This window comes from Leptonotus elevatus, chromosome 2 (genome assembly GCF_054856555.1).
Source record: "Leptonotus elevatus isolate MCC_2025b chromosome 2, RoL_Lele_1.0, whole genome shotgun sequence".
Classification (NCBI taxonomy): domain Eukaryota; kingdom Metazoa; phylum Chordata; class Actinopteri; order Syngnathiformes; family Syngnathidae; genus Leptonotus; species Leptonotus elevatus.
The window spans coordinates 21,371,897-21,396,812 of record NC_141240.1 but is presented as its reverse complement, the minus strand read 5'-3'; the positions used below and the strand labels follow the sequence as shown (position 1 = coordinate 21,396,812).

General features: G+C 37.4%; 1 protein-coding gene, 1 long non-coding RNA gene and 2 other non-coding genes across 6 annotated transcripts; 1 reads left to right on the top strand and 3 right to left on the bottom strand.

Annotated features, from left to right (window-relative positions):
• Window positions 1-1,057: 1,057 nt before the first annotated feature.
• anos1a (anosmin 1a) lies at window positions 1,058-20,173 on the top strand. 3 transcript variants are annotated; one of them, XM_086069584.1, is made up of 15 exons: window positions 1,058-1,080; window positions 1,189-1,311; window positions 5,676-5,886; window positions 6,958-7,005; window positions 9,361-9,426; window positions 9,506-9,728; window positions 12,692-12,876; window positions 12,983-13,112; window positions 13,352-13,557; window positions 13,638-13,761; window positions 13,832-13,939; window positions 14,943-15,031; window positions 15,206-15,377; window positions 18,075-18,283; window positions 19,555-20,173. In XM_086069584.1, the coding sequence occupies exons 3-15, from the start codon at window positions 5,683-5,685 to the stop codon at window positions 19,708-19,710; spliced, it is 1,920 nt and encodes a 639-aa protein (XP_085925710.1). In that variant the 5' UTR covers window positions 1,058-1,080; window positions 1,189-1,311; window positions 5,676-5,682; the 3' UTR covers window positions 19,711-20,173. The 3 variants fall into 3 exon arrangements, with proteins under 3 accessions (XP_085925710.1, XP_085925711.1, XP_085925709.1); XM_086069585.1 differs by having other exon boundaries at window positions 13,635-13,761; window positions 18,075-18,208; XM_086069583.1 differs by having other exon boundaries at window positions 13,635-13,761.
• Window positions 10,198-10,276, bottom strand: trnag-gcc (transfer RNA glycine (anticodon GCC)). Its single transcript has one exon. It is a non-coding gene; the product is annotated as a tRNA-Gly (tRNA).
• Window positions 10,621-10,691, bottom strand: trnag-gcc (transfer RNA glycine (anticodon GCC)). The gene has a single exon. It is a non-coding gene; the product is annotated as a tRNA-Gly (tRNA).
• LOC147178832 (uncharacterized) lies at window positions 12,558-13,667 on the bottom strand. The gene is made up of 3 exons (XR_015094163.1): window positions 13,308-13,667; window positions 13,064-13,143; window positions 12,558-12,804 (listed from the first exon to the last, which is right to left on the bottom strand). It is a non-coding gene; the product is annotated as an uncharacterized LOC147178832 (long non-coding RNA).
• Window positions 20,174-24,916: the final 4,743 nt, after the last annotated feature.

Sequence of the window (24,916 nt, the reverse complement as noted above, 5' to 3'; positions counted from 1 at the left end):
TAGCATAATGCTGAGTAAAAAAAAGAAGCTGTTAAAGGCTGTAGTAAAAAAAAAAAAAAAGTAAAAAAAATGCTAAGGTTAGGCTTGGAAGTTGGTGAAAACGTTGGTCAGTTTTTTTTTTTTGGGGGGGTGATGCTTTTTTTCAATGAAATAATTGTTAAATAAATGTTAAAATGTTTTACTTAATAAAAACTACATTAAAATGTAATTTAACATGTTTTAATTACATTGCACGTGTCTGCATATATAACAAAACAAGATGTTTATGCTTAATTACATCTTTCCCTCAATTCCCAATTGGAAATGTTTTTAAAATTCCCCATTTTAACTTCCCATGGACATTTATTGTGAACTTCCTACTGTTGACTTTATGCTATATTTCTTTATCAGCACTCAGTTTCAGGTTTTCAAATTAAAAAATATACGGCTTTAAATTGCACAACTGTGTAAACTTACAAATCCACTTTTTTTTTTGCACCATGAGGCTCATATTAAGGATGTGGCTAAAACTCCTTCCTCTTCTTATCAGTGCATGTCTAGTTTTATCGACAAAACTGCAACCTAATGTTGCATAAGTAAACCCATGTGGGTTTACTTATGCTTCGTTGTTCAGTAATTGAAAACAATGGTAGGTCTGTGGTTGACAATTCAACAAAACAAAATACAAAAGTAAAAAAAAAAAAAGACCGCAGAAATCAGAAAAAGGAAGTAAAATAAAGTCCAGCCACAAAGAACAATGGGACACAATTTTTGCTGCATCTAAAGGAGAAGTCATGTCAAAAAAACAACAAAAAAACACAAAAAAAGTTATGTGATATTCTGAGTAATCGTGCAGGAGGTGAATTGGGAGTCCTACTTTTACCAGTCTTTATTTTATTATTATTATTATTATTTTTTAAGTAGGCATACCACATTAGGCCCTAAATCCTTAAGAGCAGCCCTTTCATGAGCAATTGGCGAATACGTGATGAGATACAATATGCTGGCGTGTGGCGTTTTAATGTTTTACATTTGCGCCGTCAGGTGTAACAATGAAGGCCGCCGTGTGTGCCGTTCTCCTCTGGCTGGCCTTAGCTCAAGGTACGGTGTGCGTGTTCCAGCGGCCATTAGATGCGTTCCGTCACGCAAAAATCAAGTCATCACATCGTCATCAAGTCACGTCTTTTTTGTCTTTTCTTTTTTTTCTAGTTAAGGCGCTGAAGTGCAACTACTGCTTCTCAAAGGGCAGCGATCTGTGTAATCCGACCAGCACCCAGACCTGTACCGGATCCGCTGATGCCTGCGCTGCAGTTATCCTTCAAAGCCCTCTGAGTAAGTTCAGTTTTGTAGGTGGCAATGCAAATTTGAGTGTGGTCAGAAATGGTGCGTGATTGCTGAGATGCTCTCACAGAAGAAGAAACGAATTGTTTAGTTGCAGAAGCACCTGACTTCGGCTATTGCTTATGGCGACCCCTGTTGGGACGAGCAAAGAAGTGTTCCCCTGCTATTTGCAAAGCCTTGCTGTGAATAGTGAACATCTGCAAATACTTGACATTCCTCCGAAGGTTTATAGCTGCCGATAGATGCCATAAGATGGCGGCAATGCACTACTTATGTCTAAATGAAACTCCGCAACCCATTTCAGCGTTGTAGCTTGGCATCAAGATGCCTCGAGACGCTGTCAAAGCACTACATTTGTCTAAATAAAGCTCATCATTTCAATTCTACATTGTTGCTTGTCACAAAGATGCCACAATGTGACTCCAATGTCATATTTTTATCCCTTTGGCTTTATACCAAAAATTGTGAATAGGTCAGTATTTCCAAACAAATAATAACCTAGGATATTAAAAAAAAAATTAAGACAGACACCTAAAACATAAGAGAATGAAACATTGAAATGTTCAACGAAACCATATCATGACAAAAGTGTGCTAGCTTAATGCTAACATACACTGTAGTATGAAAAGCCATAGCTGGGAGTGGGGCAGAAAAGGTCTCCAACAAAACTTGAATAATAGTCATTTTTCCCACAGAACAGAAAGAATGTGTTGCTGCGATGTGTCTGTTAAAGTAGGAGTTTGACGGTTTGTAATTACCATATGCTATCGGTGCTAATTTCCATTAGCTAGTCTATTGCATTTCACGTCATGTTAGCATTAAGCTAGTTAAATCAAGTGAGTTTTAACAAGTTTAAACGTTCTTAAAGTGTGGGAGGGTTATAACTTTCAAATATTTTTTCAAACAATGCAATCAGGACTTTACACGCTTAATTGTATCAGTGGTTTAATCCTGTGTTTTTGTTTTCATGTCAATGCACTGACAAAAGATATTGGATACACAATAAACATTCGCATGAATGCTTCTTGTATGTCAGTATTCACATAATTGTTACACTGTGCTTATCCCTAACTCATTCATTGCCATTGACGGCTATAGACGTCAAAATTTCATTTGAACTATTTCTATTAGTTTAACATTTTTTTTCCACTTTTGTTAACAGGAGTATGAAAACCTAGAATTTTGGGGGGGATATTTAGAACAGATATAAAATCGTGGGTTAACTAGTGAAGTCATGCGATTAATTACAATAATCTGTTCTTTTTTAAATCTTTCTTTTTAAGAAGAAAAGATTATTAAAAATGAGGGGCGTCAGGTGATTAATTTTTTTAAATTGTAATTAATCGCATGACTTCACTATTTAACTCACGATTAAAAAAAAGATTATTAAAAATTAGGGGCGTCAGGTGATTACATTTTTAAAATTGTAATTAATTGCATGACTTTACTAGTTAACTCACGATTATTAACAAATTGTTCTGTATGTGCAATAAAAAAAATTCTCTAGGTTTTCATACTTTAACCATTAACAAAAGTGGATAAAAAAAATTAGTCTAAATTAATTTTTGACGTCTATAGGCGTCAATGGCAGTGAATGAGTTAATTGACCATATTGTCAAAATGACTTTTATTGAATAATTAGTTGTGTATCTGAAACTTTTTTTTGGAATTGATTTGCAGGCCAATCTTTCCGTCAATGCATGAACATGGCTGTGTGTCAGGGCTTCATCAAAACGCCCGGCGCGTTCGCCATTTGCTGCAGCACGGACCTCTGTAATTGAGCGGCTTTACTATTTACACTGGCACCCTTTTTGTCAATGCTGTTTGCTTTTTGCTCTTGTCACTCATGCAAATGCCTCTTTCACTAAATGGGAACAATATATCATTTGTTCCAACTACTCAGACTATTAAAAATGTTTTAGATATCAGACAAAAAGGAGAGTATAGTCCCATTATGTAATTTCCCGCCTTACGCCTAAGGACTTTAGGCAGTGTAGAGATTTGACATTTACAGTGGATATAAAAAGTCAACACACCCCTGTTGAAACGCCAGATTTTTGTGATACAAAAAAATTACACCCATATTAATTTTGTTAGAACTTTTCCCATGTTTATTTGGAACTATACAATAAACGATTCAAACAACTCAACCCAAAATTAAAAAAGGTGTGAAATCTTTGACTTGCTCCATACGAAGCCAAAGAAACATCACAAACATTACGTGACATTTGGTGATGGAAATACAGTGCGAGTACTACGCACTCCAATAAACTGCACACAGACCCCCACCTCATTGTTTTACGAAGTAAGCCACACTCACTGGAGCTTCCCCTTCAGTGGCGAGACCCCAGCAAACATTGTGGAAAGTGGAAACAATCATCCGGAGCCTGAAGGACCCCACACCAATTGCTGGGATTCCACCAACGTTTACAGTCTCTATATTATGTGCATGGTGGGATACAATATTAACAAATGAATCATGAAATTCACGATAAAAGCTTTAAACGCATTATCCATTGAAAATGCGAGCTTTGTGGTGCTCTAATATATTAGAGGCACACATAATCGGAGAATCACAGATAGAAGATAGATTTCAATTTTGGAAGTGCAAATCTACTTTCATAGCGTCATAGCGTGACCAGATGTCAATTTCTTCCCATCCAATTTCACTTTTAGGGACTTCAAAAGAAGGATCCAGATGGGATTTGAAACGCCTTTGCACTTAACCATCTCAGTTGCCATTTAAAAACAAACTATAGTGGTGTCTTGATATTTCAGTTTAATTTGTTCCGTGACCATGCTCATAACTCAAAACTCTTGTATTGTATCTCAAATCATCTTTACCCATTGAAATGAATGGAAATGCCATCAATCTGTTCCAACCACCCCAAACATTGTATAATGTGTCTTTGATAATAAAATTAGCACTCAATAGTATTTTACTCTATTAAATAAAACATACAACAATGGTGTTGAAATGTAAATAATTACACAATCCTTGCCACATACTGTATTTTATTTGATTTCACTGCACAGTATATTGATCCCTGTGGTGTGTGTTCCTTGGTCACCTGAGGGCAATGTAACACAGATGCCTGGAGCTGGTCAAAACCCTTCAGTAATAGTTTTTCTTTGCAGACGATAAAGAATATATGCTTGTTAGTGTTGTTATGTTATCTATCTATATGTGTAGAATAACGTATTCTTTGTAGGTAGGGCCAAAAGTAAAACAAAATTGCCTGTTTTTGTCACATCACAGTTTTAATTTTCAGACTACACTCTAATAAGCAAACACTTTATTATGATACTGTTCATGTATGCCCCCTCATTAAGCCAAAAACAATGCTGTAAAATTGTGTGAGTGGAACCCCAGCATGAGTTCGTAGGTTTGGAAAAGCGAAGCCATGCTGGCTCCTCATAAGCACAGTGGGACGTCCAAGCGGGCCCCGAACCTGAAGAGGATTTCCTCACATTTTCCAATGCATCATTTTCCTTCTTGCCTCCGGGTGAGGAAACCGGTGCTACCTTTTCTGCTAGTGGCTGATATGTTTGCAATTAATAGGTGGAATCCATTAATGAGATATTTGGCAGCTTCCAGTAAACATTACAGAAGGGATTCCCTGCAAAATGGCCGCAGAATGTAAAATTGGCTGCGTTGTGTGTTTTACAACAGTAAATCTACCCAACACATCCTGCTCTTTAACACAACATAATGAGGTGCGATAAGGTTTCCGCTCCTCAACAACACATCTGCTGCAGCTGCAAACAACTACTGGAAACATGTCAGAACGTCCACAAAGTTCTTCACTCATCTAGACCTTTCCATGTTGTTTTCACAAAATAAACGCCGGGTTGTTTTCCTAACCCACTCGTTGGGTAGATATGGATTGGTGGCAGACTGGGTGACTTTTACCCAAGGTTTGGTTTTGACCAAGTAGGTTGGGTTCAAGGTTGGATTTGTGCGGGCTGAAGAGCTGAACTTATTGGTTGCCATTTTGGATTTGTTTTGTTTGTTGAAGTTTAAAATTGAATGTAACATTCTTTCAAAAAATAAATAAATAAATGAATAAAAACGTATAGCAACTATAGGAATTTTCTCATCCTCAAATGAGATAAAGGTTAAAAAACATTACAGACTTAAAAGGTTCTTGATGAGCAAAAAAAATGTACTATAGGTCGACAAAAATGCATCCGGCCCACATAATAGTGTGTAAATGGATTCAGATACTTTGACTCACAATGCCTTGGTGATATGTCCACACCTCCCGCATGTATGGCACTCCTCCCCCAGCTATAAATTTTTGCTTGAAGCTCGTTTCTATCAAACAACTCTCTCGCCGCTCTCTCACAACCAGGACAAGAATGCAGGCTGCCATGCCACAGAGAATCGTTCTGCTCGTGCTCCTCTTGCTTTCTGGTGCTTGCACCAAAAAGCTTCTCCAAGGCTCCAACCACAGTGATGGTGATGATGATGATGATGATGATGATGGCAAGGATGGGGAGACTTTCCCGAAGGCGCGTTGCATGTCCCGTTGCTTGACTTTGCACAGTGCGGCAGCAATGCAGGTACAGTAAACTCCATTTTTCAACGACACATAAATCAACCCTGCTAACATTACTACTGGGGTCATGTTCAGATTTCTTATTCATGGTCCAATGTAATTGACAACATGCTTTGGTGCTCTTTTTTAAAGTTATTGTCTTAATTATTGTTTAATGTCATTAATATGCTTTACTCTGAATTTGAATATTGCTTTATATTGTCTTTTTTTTCTTTTAAAAAGGAATTAAAAATAGCACAAGGACACACAGTTGAATTATTTTGAATGATCTTGTTGTAACTGAAAGCGTCTTGACCGCTCGTTGTCATTAAATTTGTGATGTTAATGTTTTTGTGCGTTTTTGTTGTTTTTAGTTGATCAGGGGCAGACAAAACAAGTTTGACTTCTTTCTGTCCCCTTTCATTCTTTTGCTTTACTTTGAATTTGAATATTGCTTTTTATTTTATTTTTATTTTAAAAATGAATGAAATAAATTGATTGATTGGTTGAATATGCATGTGCTATGACTGTATAGTTTGACATTTTTTAATACGATATTGTACAGTATGTGCGGACATACTGTACGTATTTGATAATCTGATGTGAAATGTGTTCAATAATCCTATCCAATTTTGAATAATTCTTCTTATCAATGATTTAAAAAAAAATCTATGCTAATTTAAAAACCCTTTTGATTTTGAATAATTAGTTCGCTCTAATTTCGACTCATTTCCCTTTCATTCGTCCATATTTCACCGGCATAATGGCAGAACAGGTGCTTTATTTGTCACATGAGGCTCATTGAAATGTAATAAAGGACTCTAAATACAAAAAGTCTCACAGTCTGGTGATCACTTTTGATAAAGGCAACAACAAAAAAGGATGGGACAAAGGAAACCTGTAGCTGTGAAGCATCACTTGTGACTTATAAGAAAACCCTCACTTTCTCTCAGTTAGCACGACCATTGTGGAAGTGCTGAAAGAGTTTCACCTTCATACAAATTCTGTCGTCGTTCAAACGCTTTTTTCCTGTTAGTGCTTATGGCTCTGCAACAGTCAGGGTCACGAGTAATTCTCTCTTTTTGGCTCCTTTCAGAAGAATGGATTGCTATCCTGGTGCCGTAGTCATAAAGAGTGTGCAAAGGTAGGTCATTTTTGTGCAGTACTTTTATTCACCAAAACTTCTTTGAAGAATTAAGTAGGCAGCCAATGCCATTTCTGATTTAAGCACATGAGCTTATTCAGAAAAACTATTCAATTATAGCTTGCTGTTGTATGAGCGTTTAAATTACATTTAAAAAAATCTTATTCTAGAAATGCAGTATTTATTTTAAAAATTCACAGTGAATTAGGGAGACTTATAAAACATGTAATAAATACAAATAAAAAATGCTGAAGTAGTAGTGTCATGGCTTTGGATTGCCAATTGATGACCTACAATGTAGATGATGATCCATCTATTATTTTCTAACTCTCGGTTAAGTTGGGTGTAGCTCCACTTTTTCCCACTAGATGGTGCACATGTATTTAGTTTGAGATGGTGTGTAACTGAAAGAATGAACATGTATTATAATTAGGACATAATATTGTCTCTGGTTTCATTCATAAAGCATACAACGTACAATTTTTTTTCGAGGCCGTGTAAAAAGTTTGAGAGCCGCTTAAACTCACAACAGTTTTTTATTACGGTTGGAGCTCGTTGACATGCACAGCGCACACTGGCCATTTGACAACGCGACGCTTGGCCTGTCATCTCTCATCTTCCCTTGCGGGCCTCGAAAATAAATCGCCTCGCTAATACAGAGTGACAATGCCACTTCTTGTGCCGTCGCTGCTTTGCAAATGCCAGCGATGCTTCCTTTTCTGCCCCATTTCCAGATGAAATCATTCACTTTGTTCTCGCTGTCCCGCGAGTGAAAGGAAAAACTTTTTGGCCGAGCTCGAGGACCGCTCCCACTTTTGATGTTAGTCTCGTTGAATAGCGAAAATAGAGAAAATTCAATTGCACGTTAGCCCGAGCCAGGGCGAGAGGATACACACGACTCATGTTGTGTGCTCTTGGGCGAAAGACCCGAGTGTGCAAATTTCTCACGTCAAAATAGTGCACTTGGAAGATATTTGAGTACAGTAGTTGTGTACTCAGGCGAGTACTGTTTACTTGTTGGAATCTTGGTTTTGAAGCAGTGGTAGCTGTCCATGAAGACATTAGAACATTTTAATAAAAATGTAATAGTCAAAATATATATTCTTTTTTTCAAGACCACACACGCAATAGAGGAAATGCACGTCATAGGAATACCTAAATGCTCTGTGTGGTTTTCTATCATTTAAAAACATTTTATTTTTTAAATCATACAAACCCATGGAGAGCAAGAGCAATGGACAATACAAAAACATTGTCCAAAGAGCGTCTACATTTTTTTAAAATCCAATTTCCTCCCCTCCCAAACAAACTTAACCTATCATGTCATAATATCAATAATCACGTCCGTACATTTTAAAATCAACCTACAACAGATTGCAGATGTAAAAACCAGAAGAACATATGGATGACGTATGCTGAAATACAGGTTTATCGCTAATCAAACCTGGCGACAGGCTTAGCGGTTAGGATTCCTGGTTTTCGCGGCCCGGGTTTGACTCCCGGTATGGGAATGACATTCTTTCTATATATATATATATATATATATATATATATATATATATATATATATATATATATATATATATATATATATATATATATATATATATATATACCCCCATACAATAGAACAAATACAAGAAGAAAAAACAAAAAACAACAACAACAAAAAACAAGCACAGAATGAAAGAAAACAACAGCAGGTGGATTGTCATCATATTGAAAAATATGCAAGAACCAGGAAACAATACCTGAAATAGCTAGAACATATTACAGTTCTTTGTGAGTTGGTGCAGTATTTGGTTATAATCTTTAATGCAGCACAGGTGAGATCTAGTTGGCTGAAATATTTCAGGAAGGAAATTACATGGGGAGAGTGACAATTCTTTTTCGAGTTTCCCACCGTTTTCTCCTTTTCTAATCAATGGGAAAGCAGCACTAACTGGCACTAATGCACTTTTCAGTGACATTGATTCATGGAAATATGAACTTTTGTAGAAAACACTTTTCTTCATGTGCCTTTTAAATCGCCCCATGATGATAGATAAAGTGGTGTACGCCACTTTCAATATAAGACCTTCAAAATCCTTGAATAAGAGCACTTTCACTACAGTCTTTCACGTCAACATGACCAAGACAGATCTGAGGCGGCGCTCCATCATGATTCTACACCCCTGACACCAAATCTGTACCCGAAAATAGGATGTGCAATGGAAAATAGATACATACTGAGGAGCTGGGCTCCGTGTACATTCTTTTCGTATGTCGATATTATACTGCTCCGGAACCATCGTGTCCATTGAAATAGCTAAATCACAATATACATTCATTCTCTCACTCCCATTTCCTCAACAGTGCCTGTATCCCTGTAAAGGCTCCTGGTCCACAAATAGGAAAAGCAATCGCAAAACGTCATGTGAGGTATATGCATCATAATATTGTCTTTTACGCGGAAAGGGTAGATTATGAAGTGTTTGTAACATCCCCTATATGTATTCAGAAATTGTTTCCCGTGAATCACTGGGAATGTGTGGCCAGCTGCGAGTTCCTTCAGACGCTACTGGAGGTGAAGCAAGGCGGCTGTCCGCCTCCGAAAAGGGCCAGTGGCTTCGCGGCCGCCTGCGTCGACAGCTGTGATCACGACGCAGAATGTCCAGCTCAGAAGAAGTGCTGCTCCAATGACTGCGGTCACACATGCCAGACGCCACAAGACCTTTACAAGGGTGAGTGTGAAGAAGTTTGTTTGCCAGACGATAGTTTTTAAGAATAATTAAGGGCGCAACGCATACACATATGTTGGTGCGGCCGCCATGTTGGATGTGGCAGATCAGTGGGGGGTTGCGTTCAACTACCAATGCTTGGTGTTGTGTTCCCAATGGGCTGCAGAACTCCCTCAAGGCAATTTTTTCACTCAAGGGACTCGCTATGTCTTGTTATTGTATCGCTCTTGGAATGTATCATTATAGCAACATATATATCGCTATCTTCATAATGATACATTAAAATAACAACAATTTGGAATTATCAAATGATCCATACAAACAACAATTATACTACATTACTCTATCCATCTACTACAACTTACTCAGGGTTGGGTCATGGCAGCATGAGCATGAGCAGGGAAGCCTAACTTCTTTCTCCTCAGCCACTTCATCAAGCTCCTCTGGGGAGGACCTTTTACATTGCCGCCTTTGTGAAAGTGCATTGGCCGGGAATTGAACCCGGGCCTCTCGCATGGCAAGCGAGAATTCTACCATTGAACCACTATCACAGCAGCTATCACAGATGATAGCTGCCCAATAGGCAAAAGATTTTCAAGGAACTCGCTAGTTATCTAGAATTATCCTCGAGGCAGTGTTGCCATAATGATACTGTTTTTGCTGTTGTTGTTTTTGTTACGAAAACAACACAGTGGGATGATGCTCAATTGCGGTAACAAAACTTGCTGATTTTGCAGTTGATAATATCGCATTGAGAAAACAAATTCGAACTTTTAAGACTAAGGGGCTGCTGACTCTTATACATTACCAACACTTAATGCTAACCACGCATCACGATTTCAATAAATTGTGAAAACAGATTTGAGACTCTGCTGCTACATCTCAGAAGGCAAATTGCATTGGCTGGGAATCGAACCAAGGCCTCTCGCATGGCAAGCAAGAATTCTACTACTAAACTACCAATGCTTGCTTTCTCTGCTTCATGATTACACTAAAGACCTCAACGAAGGTAAAATATTTGAGGATATGGCTGTTAATGCGCCGTTTTTGGAATATAGAGTAATTGCAATATAGAGTAATTGCAATATCACAGGGGTTAATCCGATAAGGGGTTAATAAACGAAAAACAATAGAAAACTCTACCTTAGACACGTGCTGTACATGCCTTCAGGTTTTTCTTGAATGTTTTACAAATGCTCAATGTGGTCACCACCAGCAGCATCATGAAGACTTGATGGTAAATAACGACACATCGGGATCACGATCAATAACGATACAATTACGATACATTGCACAAACAAAGACTTTCACATTGCCACCTCTGTGAAAGTGCGTTGGCCGGGAATCTAACCCGGGCCTCCCGCATGGCAAGCAAGAATTCTACTATTGAACCACCAATGCTCTGTGATGGCTGGCCAATAGGCAAAACATTTTCAAGGGACTCGCTAGTTATCTAGAATTAACCTCGCGGCAGTGTTGCCATAGTGATTCTGTTTTTGTTGTTGTTGAGCTGCTGCCTCTGTAAAGGTAAAGCGCATTGACTGGGAATCAAACCCGGGCCTCTCGCATGGCAAGAGAAACTTCTAACACTGAACAACCAACGCTTGGTGGTAGTGTTCAGTCCCAATAGGCTGTTGACCTACTGTGATCATGCTTTAGGAAATATGCAATGCAATCATAATTTCTAACAATACATTGTGGTAAAAAATCTTTTTTGTTTCTTACTGTATTTTTGTTGTTTAAATATTACTTTTAAACTCTATGGTTCATATATATTATAGCTATAAGTTTCTAGCTTGTTAAAAGGAACACACAGTAAAAAAATAAATAAATAAATAAATATATATATCTATATATATACACAGTATATACTCCAAGATTTTCGGGATGCTATTGTTCACTTTCACCCCCCAAAATGAGCTAAATACGCGTCTGGGTCTGACTACAAAGCTCGCTCCTCAGCGCAACATTAGTACTTGGCACCAGGCTGCCACCAGATGGCGCCGAAGCAATTTTTATGACATCGCTTTGGCCTGCACACAAGAACCACAGGACAGGTAAGCAGAGGATAGGTTCCTCCCATAAAACTGTGAATATAGGTGGGAGCAAATTTGTTAAAGACGATTTGAAGTTATTTCTGAGAATTGTTAACAACTTCATTATTACATGTGGAAATCCTGAGATCGACAGTGTAGTAGCTACTCAATTGCGGAGATACAATATACCGTGAACTGTTTTTCACCATTTATGACTTTATTCTGACTTTTTGAGCCCAGTTAAGGCGGCGCTGCGTCCCCCACTATATAAAAACGTGAGAGCCTTCATTTTAAATGGTGTGGCCGCTCTGGATCGCCTCATTGTCAGCATTGTCACACATACAGTAGAAAGATTGGAAGTGTGATGATGGCAGAAAAATAAAACAAATGTCTGACATATACAGCCAATATGTGGACTGCTGCTTCTGACATGGCCACTTTTGAGTGCTTCGTTTGTTGGCTGTGTGTTTGCACACATCACAGAGAGAAGGTGGAAGAATGAGGTCGTTTTGTTGTTTTGTAAAATTAGTGACAGCAAGTGTGTGGACGGGTGATTTGCACCGGCGTGGAATCTTTACAGCACCTGGTTGCCATGGCCTGAAAAAATATTCCAGCCACCAGAAAAATGAAATGGATATATTTTGATGGCTCAAATGTGTAGTTATTATATGTTGGCATGAGAATAAAGCGAGATAATGTAGCATTCATGTTTCCGGGTCATATAAGTGGTATATGATTGACAATTGCATGGTGCGTGTTTTAACATTTTCAGCTGACACACCCACATTTTTTAAATGTATGTATTTATTTATGAATTTTAGTCATTTCACATACGTGCCAATTTTGTAATCATTCAAGGCACGGTTGGACATTTATTTTCACTTTACTTTTTTTTTTATTGATGTTTGATGACTCCCATTAATCTCCCAGGGGCTCCACTAAAACCAAGGAAGGAGCTGAGCTTTGAGGAGGTTCCGTCTGGCCATCTGGAGGTGCACTGGTCATCCAGGTTCAATATCTCCGCCGAGCCTGTGGTCTACGTCCTGCAGACAAGGTGGAACTTTGGCATTCAGCCCAGCGACGCTGCTGCCGTTTCCTGGCATGTGGTTGCACAGGTTAGTGGGCCGCTTACCGACGTGACGATTTATGTCGTGTACAACTACATGGTTTTTTTGCGTGTGGTTTTTTTCTAAACCGGATACCACACTTGATACTTGACAGACCACAGAGCAGAGAGCCCGATTGTACGACATCCGACCGGGCCGCTGGTACCAGTTCAGAGTTGCGGCTGTCAATACTCACGGAACCCGAGGTTTCACCTCTCCTAGTCGACACATTCAATCCAGCAGAGGTCAGCAAACTTTGGAACGTTTGTAAGCTCCCTGTAAACAAAATAAATGTCTTCTGAAATTGATACAGCAAAGACAATATGTTGATAACCCTACAGAATTCGAATTAGCCAGCTAACAGCTAACTAGCTAACAGCACTTTCAGAAATGATCTTTAAACATGTATCATGTCATTAGAAACAAGAAACTCTACCCACACCGCATTATTTTCCTGTCTTGTGACTGACAACTCCATCCTCAGACCCTGCTCGCCCTCCCGCACCGACTGAGCTGAGAGTGACCAACATTACATTAGCCTCAGGCCAGTTGGTGCGGGTTCAACTGAAGTGGCGCATGCCCGAAGACCTCGATGTCCCTGTTCATCACTACAAGGTCAGCTGGACTTGGACTGCTATTGGTCAACCTGCTGTTTCCTCCTTGGCCAAGAGGAGGAAGCTAGTAAGTGAGGTAAGGGCTGCTATGACCACTTTCATCGTGGAAATGGACACAAAACGTCACAAGTTCATGTGGAATCTTCTATACAGAAGCAGGTGGTTCTGGACGGCATGCGGTCCGACTGCACGTGTAGCGTGGAAGTCCAGGCTGTGTCCTACTGGAAACAAACCCAGCTGAAAGGACCCCGGGCCATCGCACGCTTCAGCACTCAGCTCAGTATGTACTTTGCCATTGCATGCTAATGCATCGCCTTTGAAGGATATTTTACGTTATATCTATTTTATAGACTCAAGCGCCACGCTAAAATCCTCCACGGCTGACAGCTTGCACGTGGGGACACCATTCTACCAAAACGGACAGCTTCAGGTTCACGTTTACTGGCAGAGCAGCACGGGTGCGTATGAGCGCATGCTTCATTTTGCAGGTGCAAATGTGCAAAACGTTATCAATAAATAAGATTGTAATGTGTCGTAGAGAGCATTTTAAATTGTGCCTCCATACTTTTTAGTGCATAATTGTGACCTTGCTAAAGTAACAGCCTGTTCATTTCGTTTTTTTTTTTTTTTTTTTGCCTTAATCGTCTCAACATGATTAAGGGCACCTTTGCTAAAATTGCTTGCAACCTCATTTGAACAGATCTTGCAAAATCATTAATTATCAATGAATAGGATATATTGAGTATTTGGTTCAATTTTTTTGTTTTACTTACACCATTACTGTATTTTATGAAGGGGGAAATATATCGTTTTGGACAAATTTGAGAGATCAAAACAAAAAAATAGTCTCTTTTTTTTGGGGCATTTGGATCATTTTTGATTCTACAAATTATTCCAAATGCCAATATTTGCATTTAGAATCTGGGAGATATGTTGACAATAGTTTATAGAATAAAACAAACATGTTTAGTTTACTCAAAACTACCTACAGTGTTAATAGCAAAATTAAGAATTATTGCACTGTTCTCTTAAATTTTCCAGAGTTGTAAATACAGTATACTGTACTGTAACCCCGTACAATATTGCAGTATTTTCAGTTATATATATAAAACCATTTTTTGTGTGTGTTAAATGTTTACAGTGTGTTAAAAAGTGTGTAGGATAATGCATATTTTAAGGCTTAAACTATAAAAAAACAAAAACGTTTTTATTTTAAATTATGCACTTTCTTCACATTTTATGCTTCCGAAATTATTTTTGTGTTCACATAAATGTAACTTCTTAGGAAGTGTGTTTTAATAAATTTAAAAGTGTATCGTTGACATATTTTAAGGCTAATGTGGATAACTTGCGTGATGAACATGGGATGAATGTATATTGTACTTTAGTACTTCGGAAATATTTGTTTTTTTCTGTTAAGAGTGCGAAACTCATTCATTTCCGACCTTTTTCTTTGTGTAGACCCTTCAGTTGAATACTACCGAATCCAGTGGGTACCAGAGTATTGCGAGCACAAACAAAGCGCACGCAGAGAGAAGACCAGCACACAGGTTGCATATCATTCTTAAAAGTTGATAAATGTTATGTAGAACAACCTGATTTGGTTTCTCGTGAGCATTTTAATGTTGAGAATCACAATGGAAAATTAACTTTGAGCCCCGCCGGGTTAGAAAAATGCATACCTAATACCCGTAAGTGAATGTTGTGTGTTGGCTTGATCCCAGGAGACCTTCACCAGCCTGCAGGGTTTGCTCTTCTCCTGTAAGTACAAAGTCCTGCTGCAGCCCGTCAGCCGGACCAGTCGGCCGCCAGCCAAGAGCATCTGCTTCATTACGCCTTCCTGTTCTGCCATCCAAGCCAAGAGTCCAAAACCCATAGCCTGTAATGGAGAAACATGTAAGGGAAACTATGTGTTAACCAGTTCTGCTTCCTTCTTTTTTGGAAGTGTGAAATAATCCGAAACCTTGGACATATGGAATGTTTCCTCTTGGCTTGCCACCATTGCACCAATTTACTTCTTTGGTTTATGGTTTTATTGAACATATAAACATAAAGAAAACCACATTACAAGTTTAAAATATAGGTTGAAGTAAAATAGAAAAAAGAAAAACAAGAATAGGAAGAAAGAAAATTGTTTATTTGTTAAAAAGGGGTAGGAGGAAGTTTGTTTTTTGTTGATAAAATGATAAGATTAATGTATTTCAACAAAAATAAATGTATAAAACTAGTCATATATACAAGTGCACTTTAACATACGCACATTTGCCAGCAACATATGTACATGAAATTCATAGGCATATACCATAATACATTTATGAATCATATCCTCATACTCACATCTACAATTTTCATTACACTCATACCGATACATCCAAAGAAATGACAGCATGTATACAATTTTAACAGCTCATGTCTGATGTAGTTTTTTAAAACTTTGCTTTTAAACAATTTTTTTTATTCAGCAAGTGATTGATATCTTTTCAGGTCAGTTCCAAAACCATTCCAGAAGTTAACACCTTTTACAGAAACACACCTTTGCTTAATATTTGTTCTTGTTTTAATTTTTTTTGTAGACACTGGCACCCCTTGTAAGGACTCTCTCTAATTTCAAACCGCTTCTGAGTACTGTGGCAGAGTAGATTGTTGTGTACTTTATACATTATTTGTACTATTTTAAATTTAACTAAGTCGTAAAATTTCATTGTATTTGATTTAATAGAGAATGAGTTGGTTCTGTATATTTTGATCAATTTATAATTCTTATGGCTCTTTTTTGCAGTTTAAAAACAGGATTGGTATTTGTTTTATATGCGTTTCCCCAGATTGCCACACAATAGGTCAGATATGGTAATAATAATAAACAATATAATGTGTATAATGATTTCTTATTTAGGACAGCTTTAGTTTTAGAGAGTATCCCTATAATTTTTTGACATTTTCCTTTTGACATTATCTATGTGTGACTTCCAACATATTTTTTCATCAATAACTACTCTAAGAAATGTATTTTAATTTTTTATTTATTCTTAATTTTCATACATTCTTTCTATTTCAATTGGATTTACCATAATTCTGACCTGTTGTGTGGTTTGTCTAATACCAAAAACTGTAAACTTGGTTTTATTAAATTTTAGTGATCATTTGTTCATATCAAACCATTTTTTAATGTGTTGAATTCATACTCTACAGTAGTCAGAAGTTGCTTCAGGTTCTGTCCTGAACAGTAGAGAGTTGTGTCATCGGCGAATAAGACACTTTTGAATATTTTTGAGACACAACAGATATAATTTATATACAATATAAATAATTTGGGGCCTAGCACAGACCCTTGGGGGACTCCATGAGTAATCTTCAAGTGTTTTGATTGTATATTGTTAAACTGTAAGTACTGATATCCATTATCCAAACAACTTTTCATCCATTTATATGCCAAACCTCTTATGCCATATCTTTCGAATTTATTCATTAGTATAGAATGATCTAAAGTATCAAATACTTTTTTTATTTTTATTATCTACGTTAGTAGATTTTGCTTCTACAAGTTCCATGACTGCTATTGAGGTGGTCCGTTTTTCTCTAAACCCATATTGATTTTTATTAATTTTCACTTAAAAGCTTGTTTTTCAATACATTTGTCCAGTCTATATGAAAATAATTTTTCTAGAATTTTTTAGAACTGCGGCAGCAGTGATATTGGTCTATAATTAGTGACTATATGTATTTTTCCATTTTTATGAATAGGAATAACTTTTTCTATTTTCATTTTTGATGAAAAAAGATACCGGCTTTAAACGACAAATTACATATATATGTGAAAGGTTGCACAACATATTCTATAATACTTTTTACTCATGTCATATCAATGCTGAAGCAGTCAGTGGACTTTTTATTTTTTAATATTTTAACAACATGTAATACTTCTGTATCATTAACAGCATTAAGACATGGGAAAATGCATGTGTATACACTATAAAGTAACATTAGCCAGTTTGTGTTAACCTTTTTTTGTAGTCAAATTATGAGTTACTCCTTTAATCGTTTCAGCACGACTATCATGTGTAAATGCCATACAAATTGAAAATGTGCCTGTGAAGTTTAGATATCAAATTTAGATTTCTTCTTCTTTTTTAGAGAAGAAAAGTTTTATTTTGTAGAGATGATGAACATTCTCAAGAATAAAAATGGATTTTTTCAAGGAAAATTTGGAATGTTAAAATATAGTTTAACAAAGGGTGAAAGTAGTAAAAACATCAGTTATATCATTGCTTGAAGTAATTCGTATATTAGGATCGTCTTATTATCAAATCAAATGTATGCTTGGAAGTTTTTTTCCTAAAATAATCCGACAAGTTATTGCTAATCATTTTTGCAGACCCCCAAGCTACCTCTTCTAGACCCCCCACCCCCCTTGTCTGAGAACCCCTGTAGCGTGTTAGTAATGCGCTGTACTCCCCCTGTGGGCTACACACTTCAGCGCCTGTTGTGCGAACATAATTCTGTATTATATTGTAATATTGTATTGCACACCCCAAACCAGTATGCATAATGAATCACACATTCAGAGTTGATTACAACATGAATTTATTCTTACAGTGACTCCTCAGAAGGCTCAGATCAAGCCAACCAACCTGACAGTTTCCTTCAAGCTACATGGCGGGAACCTGACTGGCATCTTTAACTGGGATGTTTCTGCTGGACCATCTCGGCCTCACCTAACTGGCTACCAGGTGACCCTGGTGGAGGTCACGTCAACCAGTCGATTCAATGATGACAACATCTCCCAATCCCAGATCTTAACCCCAGTCACTACAAAACCACAAGCACATGGGTTATTCCAAAATTTGAGGACTTTTTCTGCACCTCCATGCAATTTTAAATAATAACAATTTAAAATACAAAACAGCGCATGAATACATAAAAAAAATGACTTTTCCCTCCCTCTTGTTGGTGAATTTATATGTCAAAAATGTCAAATCAAATTTTGTACTGCTAGTCTAGTGGTACATGCTGCTGCCTTTCTTGTAGAGGGTGTTCAATTCTTGGCCAGTTCCCTATTGCCATTGCTGTTCCCAAGCCCCAAATTAAAAAAAGTCTCAGCAGAAATGACATCATCTACTTTTCTAAAACTCCTGTTCTAGTTTTCATATTTTCAATGATTTAAATCATAATGGATTGTGTCACTCAATCCAACGCAACCCTGTTATTCATGTGATAAACAGAAAGACATGAGGCAAATATGTCTTTAAGCAGTTAGCATAGCGGCTAACGCGGTTAGCATCTATTTTTAAATTAAAACTTTAACATTAACATTGATTTACACCCATGCTTATGTATTTAGGTTAATATTAAAAATGAATTAAGGTTTCAAATAAAACCTAATTCTATTTAATTAGTTGTAGCGTATGGATTCTCCAACATTTTTGAACTACTTAGCTAACACAGCTAGCATGTATTTTTAAGCAAAAACTAACATTAACATTGATTTACATCCCTGCTTATCTAATGAAGGTATAATTAAAATACATTTTGGATTCAAATAAAATCTAATTCTATTGAATTATTTGTAGTGTATTTACTACTAATAACTACTTCGCTATGCTTCTTGACAAGTTAGCTTAGTAGCTAACACAGCTACTCTTGAGCAAAACCAAACATTAACATTGATTTACAACCCTGTTTAAGTAATTAGAGTTAGTAATAAAAATAGTATTCAAATACATTGTATTTTATGTACTTAATTGTAAAATATTTATTCAACAATACTTTTAAATATATGCTTTCAAGTGCCTGTACAGGGTCTTGCTGAACGCAGCAAAAATTACACGACAAATAATACATCTCTAAAATTGTACTGTTCATGGGTGATCTGGATGAATCGAATTACAGTATGTGATGTTTTATTACCTGGTTTTCTTGAAAACATACAATAAATAAATGGTCAGATTAAAAAAAAAAAAGTTGGTGCCCAAATTGTCCCCCAATTCTGGAATGACCCATATGCAAAATTTTGTTTTGCTGTGTTATTCTCCACACACACACACACCTCCCTCTCTTACTGTGTTTCCCATCACAGGACATTAACATTCTGGCAGTTTCTGACCTACACCCTGCCAGTGTCTACACGTTTGAGATCCGAGCCATCGCTGCAAACTGTGACGGTCCAGCCATCAGCAGAACCTTCCAGACTCCAGGACTCCAACATGTCTCAAGGCATCGGAAATATGACTAATAATCAAACAAGATGAGGAGCATCGCTACAATTAGCCAGTCACTCAGAGGCACTGACCTGTCAAGCCAATAAGAATGCACAACCTAGTCTCGCTAAATTCAAGGAGGCGTTAAGCCTCAGCTGCTGACAAAGCACATGACAGGAAAACAACTCCTAACATAGAAATTAAGTAACTAATCAAATAACTTCTTCCTTTAATTGTTCCAAGTTTGAGAACCTATTTAATTTGCTGCTGAAAAGCCACGTGTTGTTTGCCTTAGAGTGTCACCTTTGAGTGTATTTACAGAAAAAGGTTGTATAATGGTAGAATGATAGTTTATGTTCGTTAGTGTAAATTATGTATATAATGTCTATAGCAGTTGTGTTATATTTTCTGCGTAGCTGTATGTACTCAACCTAATAAGGAGAGCAATTGTACAAAGATTCAATATAGAACTAAATAAATCCTATGCCCACCTTGTAATGCATGTTCTCTTGGATTTGCCATTTTTCCTTATTATTTTTGCCCTAATGATTATATATATATATATATATATATATATATATCAGTCATGCTGAGAGGAAGAGAAATCTCAGCGGACATCAGGAAGTGGGTAGTGATCAAGTCCATTATTTTCAACGTCAGCATTGTAGATTGGGCCATGACTAAACATTTAATAAGGTTATTTTAATATTTTATACCAACAATCTGACCATGCCTGCAGAGTTCACAAACTTTTGAGCAGCACTGTATATATTATATATATTCCAGCCCACTGTTATGTAGCAGTCTGGCTAATTTACGCAATTTTCTCTGCTCATGACGAGACGAGTTGAATCAATGCTGTCTTCACAGTTCGTGGTCGCTTTTTTAGGTTTGGGGCTCTAAGTGCACCTCATCACCAAGTAGTCATGGTTAATCCACGCTCGCCATTGGCCTGGCAGTATATAGGGCAGGATAAGGATTGGCTTGCTTATGAGACAAATGTAATTTCAGCAAGACAAAAATAGCATGTGTAAAGTGTAGTATATCTATTGACTTTTGGGGTATTCTGGCAAAAGCTTGTTAGAGATATTAGAAGTTCTTTTTTTATGATAAAAAAAAAGCATATGTTCCCTTTAAATTCTTCATATAATCATATTCCTAGCACTCAGCATGGCTATAGGGAAGCTTTTCGTTTAAAGTACATTTTATGCCACGCCAGCAGCATAAAATTTCACAAATGTTGCAGAGGGGAGAATCTTGAGAATAGCCTGTAAAATATTAATGTCCCCTCATCTTTATATAAATGATGCATTCATCTGCATGACACAACTGCGGCATTATACAGTGGGCAGACGAAATGTATTTGTTGCTAAACCAAATAAGGATTATTTGGCCTTGGAGGTCTGTGGATATTTTTTACTTTTTAAACAAATGTTTCAATGGACTGGTTGGTACTAGCAGGATTTTAGCCTCAAGGTTGCACATTGTAAAGTATCAGTGTTAAGTGTATGTGTGTGTGTGGGGGGATAATAACAGAAAATAAATATTGACTACCATATACTATTTACTTCTATGTATTTTATCTATCATCTCGGCATTACGCTAGTGAGACGTGCACAATAACCCCCCCACCCCCCATCACTTTATATCCAAAACGTGACATCTTTGCAGTGCTTCCCGGCACTTTTTCCTCCTTACTGGTGATTTGTGTTCCAAGGCCGATCCTGAACCTGTGGGATGTGCAGTCTCAACTCTGCAGCACTAAAATAGAAAGATCACCCACAAAGGAGGTTTATGCTGAAATCAATCACTTTAAAACAAATGTCCCTTCTAAAAGGTGCAAGACCATCCACGTCCTTTCAGGGAAAACACACATGCGTCAAGAAAAAACACAAACAAAAAACCCCCCCTTACTGAGCGTATCTATATCTATCCATAGGAAGCTTTAACACGAAAATACAATTAAAGCCCCTGTCACCTACCTGCCAGAGGATAATCCCTACGGTGTTTTTGAGTGACACATTATGTCAGAGGTAGTTTAGGTTAAATTACAGAAACACACACACACAGCATACTTCCTTTTCAGGGCTATGCCAATCACAGTTTCCAATGTATGCGCTTCAAATCTTTGGGGATTACTATTTCAAAGTGAGTTTAAATTACCTGACAGAAAATAGACCAAGTGCCGGAGGTGAAGATATGCTCATTTTCAACGCTCCACCCTCGTTTACCTTTATGCCTAAAACATTCAGAGATTGTTGTTACAGTGATCTTAAATACTTTAAATGATATCGTATTCAATTTGCTTGAGCAAGCTGGGGTTGATGGTAAATGTATTTTGCCTCGATTATTGCTAGTCACTTGCACTTTTCTTCACTGTTAATCAGAGGTGGCATAAGAAATCACGCTCTGTATTTGTGAAGAAATACAGATAGTGTACTTGCTTTTAAAAAGTGACTGGTAAAAGAACCGATTGAACTAATAAAAAGTAAATAACAGTCTAACTAAAAATACAGTAGTATTTTTTGACAACCAAATGTATTACATCAGAAATAAAGAAAAGGTCATCTAATTAAGGAATGTAGCTGTTTAATGTAAGTTTAGAGGGTTAAAAAGCAAAGGGTATAAAAAAAAGAACATGCATGTTTTGACATAGAGTAAGGAGTAAAAAGTCCAGATGTTTTCAAATGTAGGGAGTAAAAGGAAAAAAAAAAGAAAAGAAAAAAAGAGTACTATATTACTTCCCACCAGTGGATATAGTTACACTTAGACTAGTGCTCAGTTCAATTCTTCCCCATAGCTTTTATCTCCTTGTCTCGCCTTTCTGCCAGCAAAGCCGAGGGGCTGGGAGTCGTATGTTGGTGCACGCATGCAGACCCACCTCCATCACTTGCACTTTCTTCCCTCCTCATCTTGGCGCTGCATTCATGAGCTCCCTCTCTTGCTGCAGGCTATGAATCTCATTTGTGGCAATGACCTGGGGAATGTTTCAATGATCTGTTAGCGGTGGAGATGAGATGAAGCTTCTCAGGTATTGATAAAATTTGGTAAAGGGTTGTTGTGGCTTGAGTGCAAGACCATTTACTTTACCGTTTTAAAGGTTAGGTCAAAACGTGACGAGACAAATACCACTCCTAAAATGCAGACTGAAGTTAACACAGTAACAGTGAGAGCTATATGATAGAGCATGCTAAACTAAAGGTAGTAATTGCCTCAAACTTGTGTGTGAATGCCTTGAAGAGCATCACAAAAGTAATGCAAGTTTACGGATAATGCTAATTTGCAGGGGGTCAAATGATCAAAAACTGTTGGGAAAATGTTTGACAATATCTGCACTGACAAGCAAGAGTTTGTCATTACCGCTACATGCCTGGCTTGTAACTCGTGAACGACGTGTCAGAAAAGTTCCAGGTGTCCCGAAGGATCTATTTCCAACCCAGATGAAGAGTTTCTCCCTTTGAAGCGATCCCTAAGGATTCGAACACATTCTCCCAGCCTTTCCTTCCAAGCCTTTATGCACTAATGGAGAGTTTCTTCCGGATGCTCCGCAGTTCTGTCATCACGGCCATCTTGATGTCATCCATGTCTATCAAGTGGGCCATTTTTACGACTGCCTTGAGCTTGGGAAAAAATAAATAAAAAATCACATGCAAGCTTTGCAGAAGCCTGAAAACGATCCTGATCATGAATCCGATGTGTTAGTGGAGAGAAACGTGGAAGACAGGCTGGATAGTGGCTCTCGAGGACCCAACTTGGCCACCCCTGAACTAGTGTTCTTTTTGGACAGGAACTGTTGGATGCTCAGGGAATTGTGAGTGCACACTTATCTGCCACATCTCTTGCCTATTCTCGAGCACTATACAAGTCAATCGCCACATGATCTCTTTGTAGACATGCTGGTCAACTGTCTGGGCAACATTCAATCGAAATAGAAAAGAGGATATAATAATACATTTATTGGATTGCTCATTGATGCCAAGTTTTGATGGAAGCTGAAATCTGAAAAATAATGTAACAAGTTTGTTCTGTTTAAAAAGAGTGTTTTCTTTTCTTTTCATGACTTAATCTCACTCTGTAAAATAAGGAAATCTTTTGTTGAAGTACTTTGTGCCTGTTTTATAAAAAAAAAAAGAAAAAAGAAAAAAAAAGGCGAATGCTCGATAAGATGCAGCTTCACACTAGGAAAACGCATAATTGAAAATTAAATGATATCCAAAAAGTTTTGATGCAGCACGATTTGGCCGTGCTGTAACATGCGTCCTCTGTCACTGCCATCAGGAACATTGGGTGAAGTTTCAAAAGTGCAAATTGAATTAATTAAAAATTCAAAGAAGCTCAGAGAGTGCAGGGAAGGCATTTAAAGGGATATCTATCACAATAACATGAGATGAGCAGGGCCCCAGTAAGGATACCGAAGGGACAATAAGCTCGATAAGTAGCCTGCCAAACCATCAGACAAACTGCAGATCATTAAGTGCCTGTGTCCTTATGATCAATATCCATTTATCGGAGTGCAACAACAACTATGTTGACTTTACCTTTGAGAGGAAAAAGATCACATTTAAGACTCAAATTCAAGCGTTACAACTGTTCCGTATTGTTAACATGATAACTCACACTTGTTCGCGTATGCCAAGGACAAACGTACTCGGAACACTGCTGAGTATGACGGTGTTTATGTGGATCTTTCTGTTTCACAGTGATCATTTCAATACACAAATACCTTGAGATACACATTTAATTCATTCCGTGACCACTTTCGCAACCCAAAACAATTGTCACAAATCTTTCCCCTTTTTATAATAAAATAAAATATCGACAATATTGTAATGACCCTTTTTTTTCTTCCCATTGTGCTTCTACTTCTAATGTATGCACCTGGGTCACCCGTGAGCAGTAAAAAACAAAAACAAGAAACAGACAAATGGATGCGTGGAGATGGATGTCTCAGCTGCTCAGTAAATGACAGTAATATTGGCCATTCGTCATAGAGGATAAACAATATATGCATTGAAGATTGTCATATTTTCTTTCTACATGTCTCTAAATATCCATTTATTGAATGGTCCTAACTAGCTAGCTCATCTACCTATCTAAGTTAGCAGACTAACACAAACTTACGTTGTTGATTTAAATGCACAAAATGTCATTCTTTTTGTTGCACATTTAGTTTTGACATTCATCTTAAAGTGGAAGTGGCAACGAAAATGTCAAAAATGTTGTTGTCCATCTAGAAAAGAA

What these genes read in the sequence shown, in the direction of transcription:
- anos1a (XM_086069583.1), top strand. Translation starts at nt 5,683, where the DNA reads ATGCAGGCTGCCATGCCACAGAGAATCGTTCTGCTCGTGCTCCTCTTG. An exon ending in AGCCTGTAATGGAGAAACAT is followed by an intron (nt 15,378 to 18,074) that starts GTAAGGGAAACT and finishes TTATTCTTACAG; the next exon opens with TGACTCCTCAGAAGGCTCAG. An exon ending in AATCCCAGATCTTAACCCCA is followed by an intron (nt 18,284 to 19,554) that starts GTCACTACAAAA and finishes TTCCCATCACAG; the next exon opens with GACATTAACATTCTGGCAGT.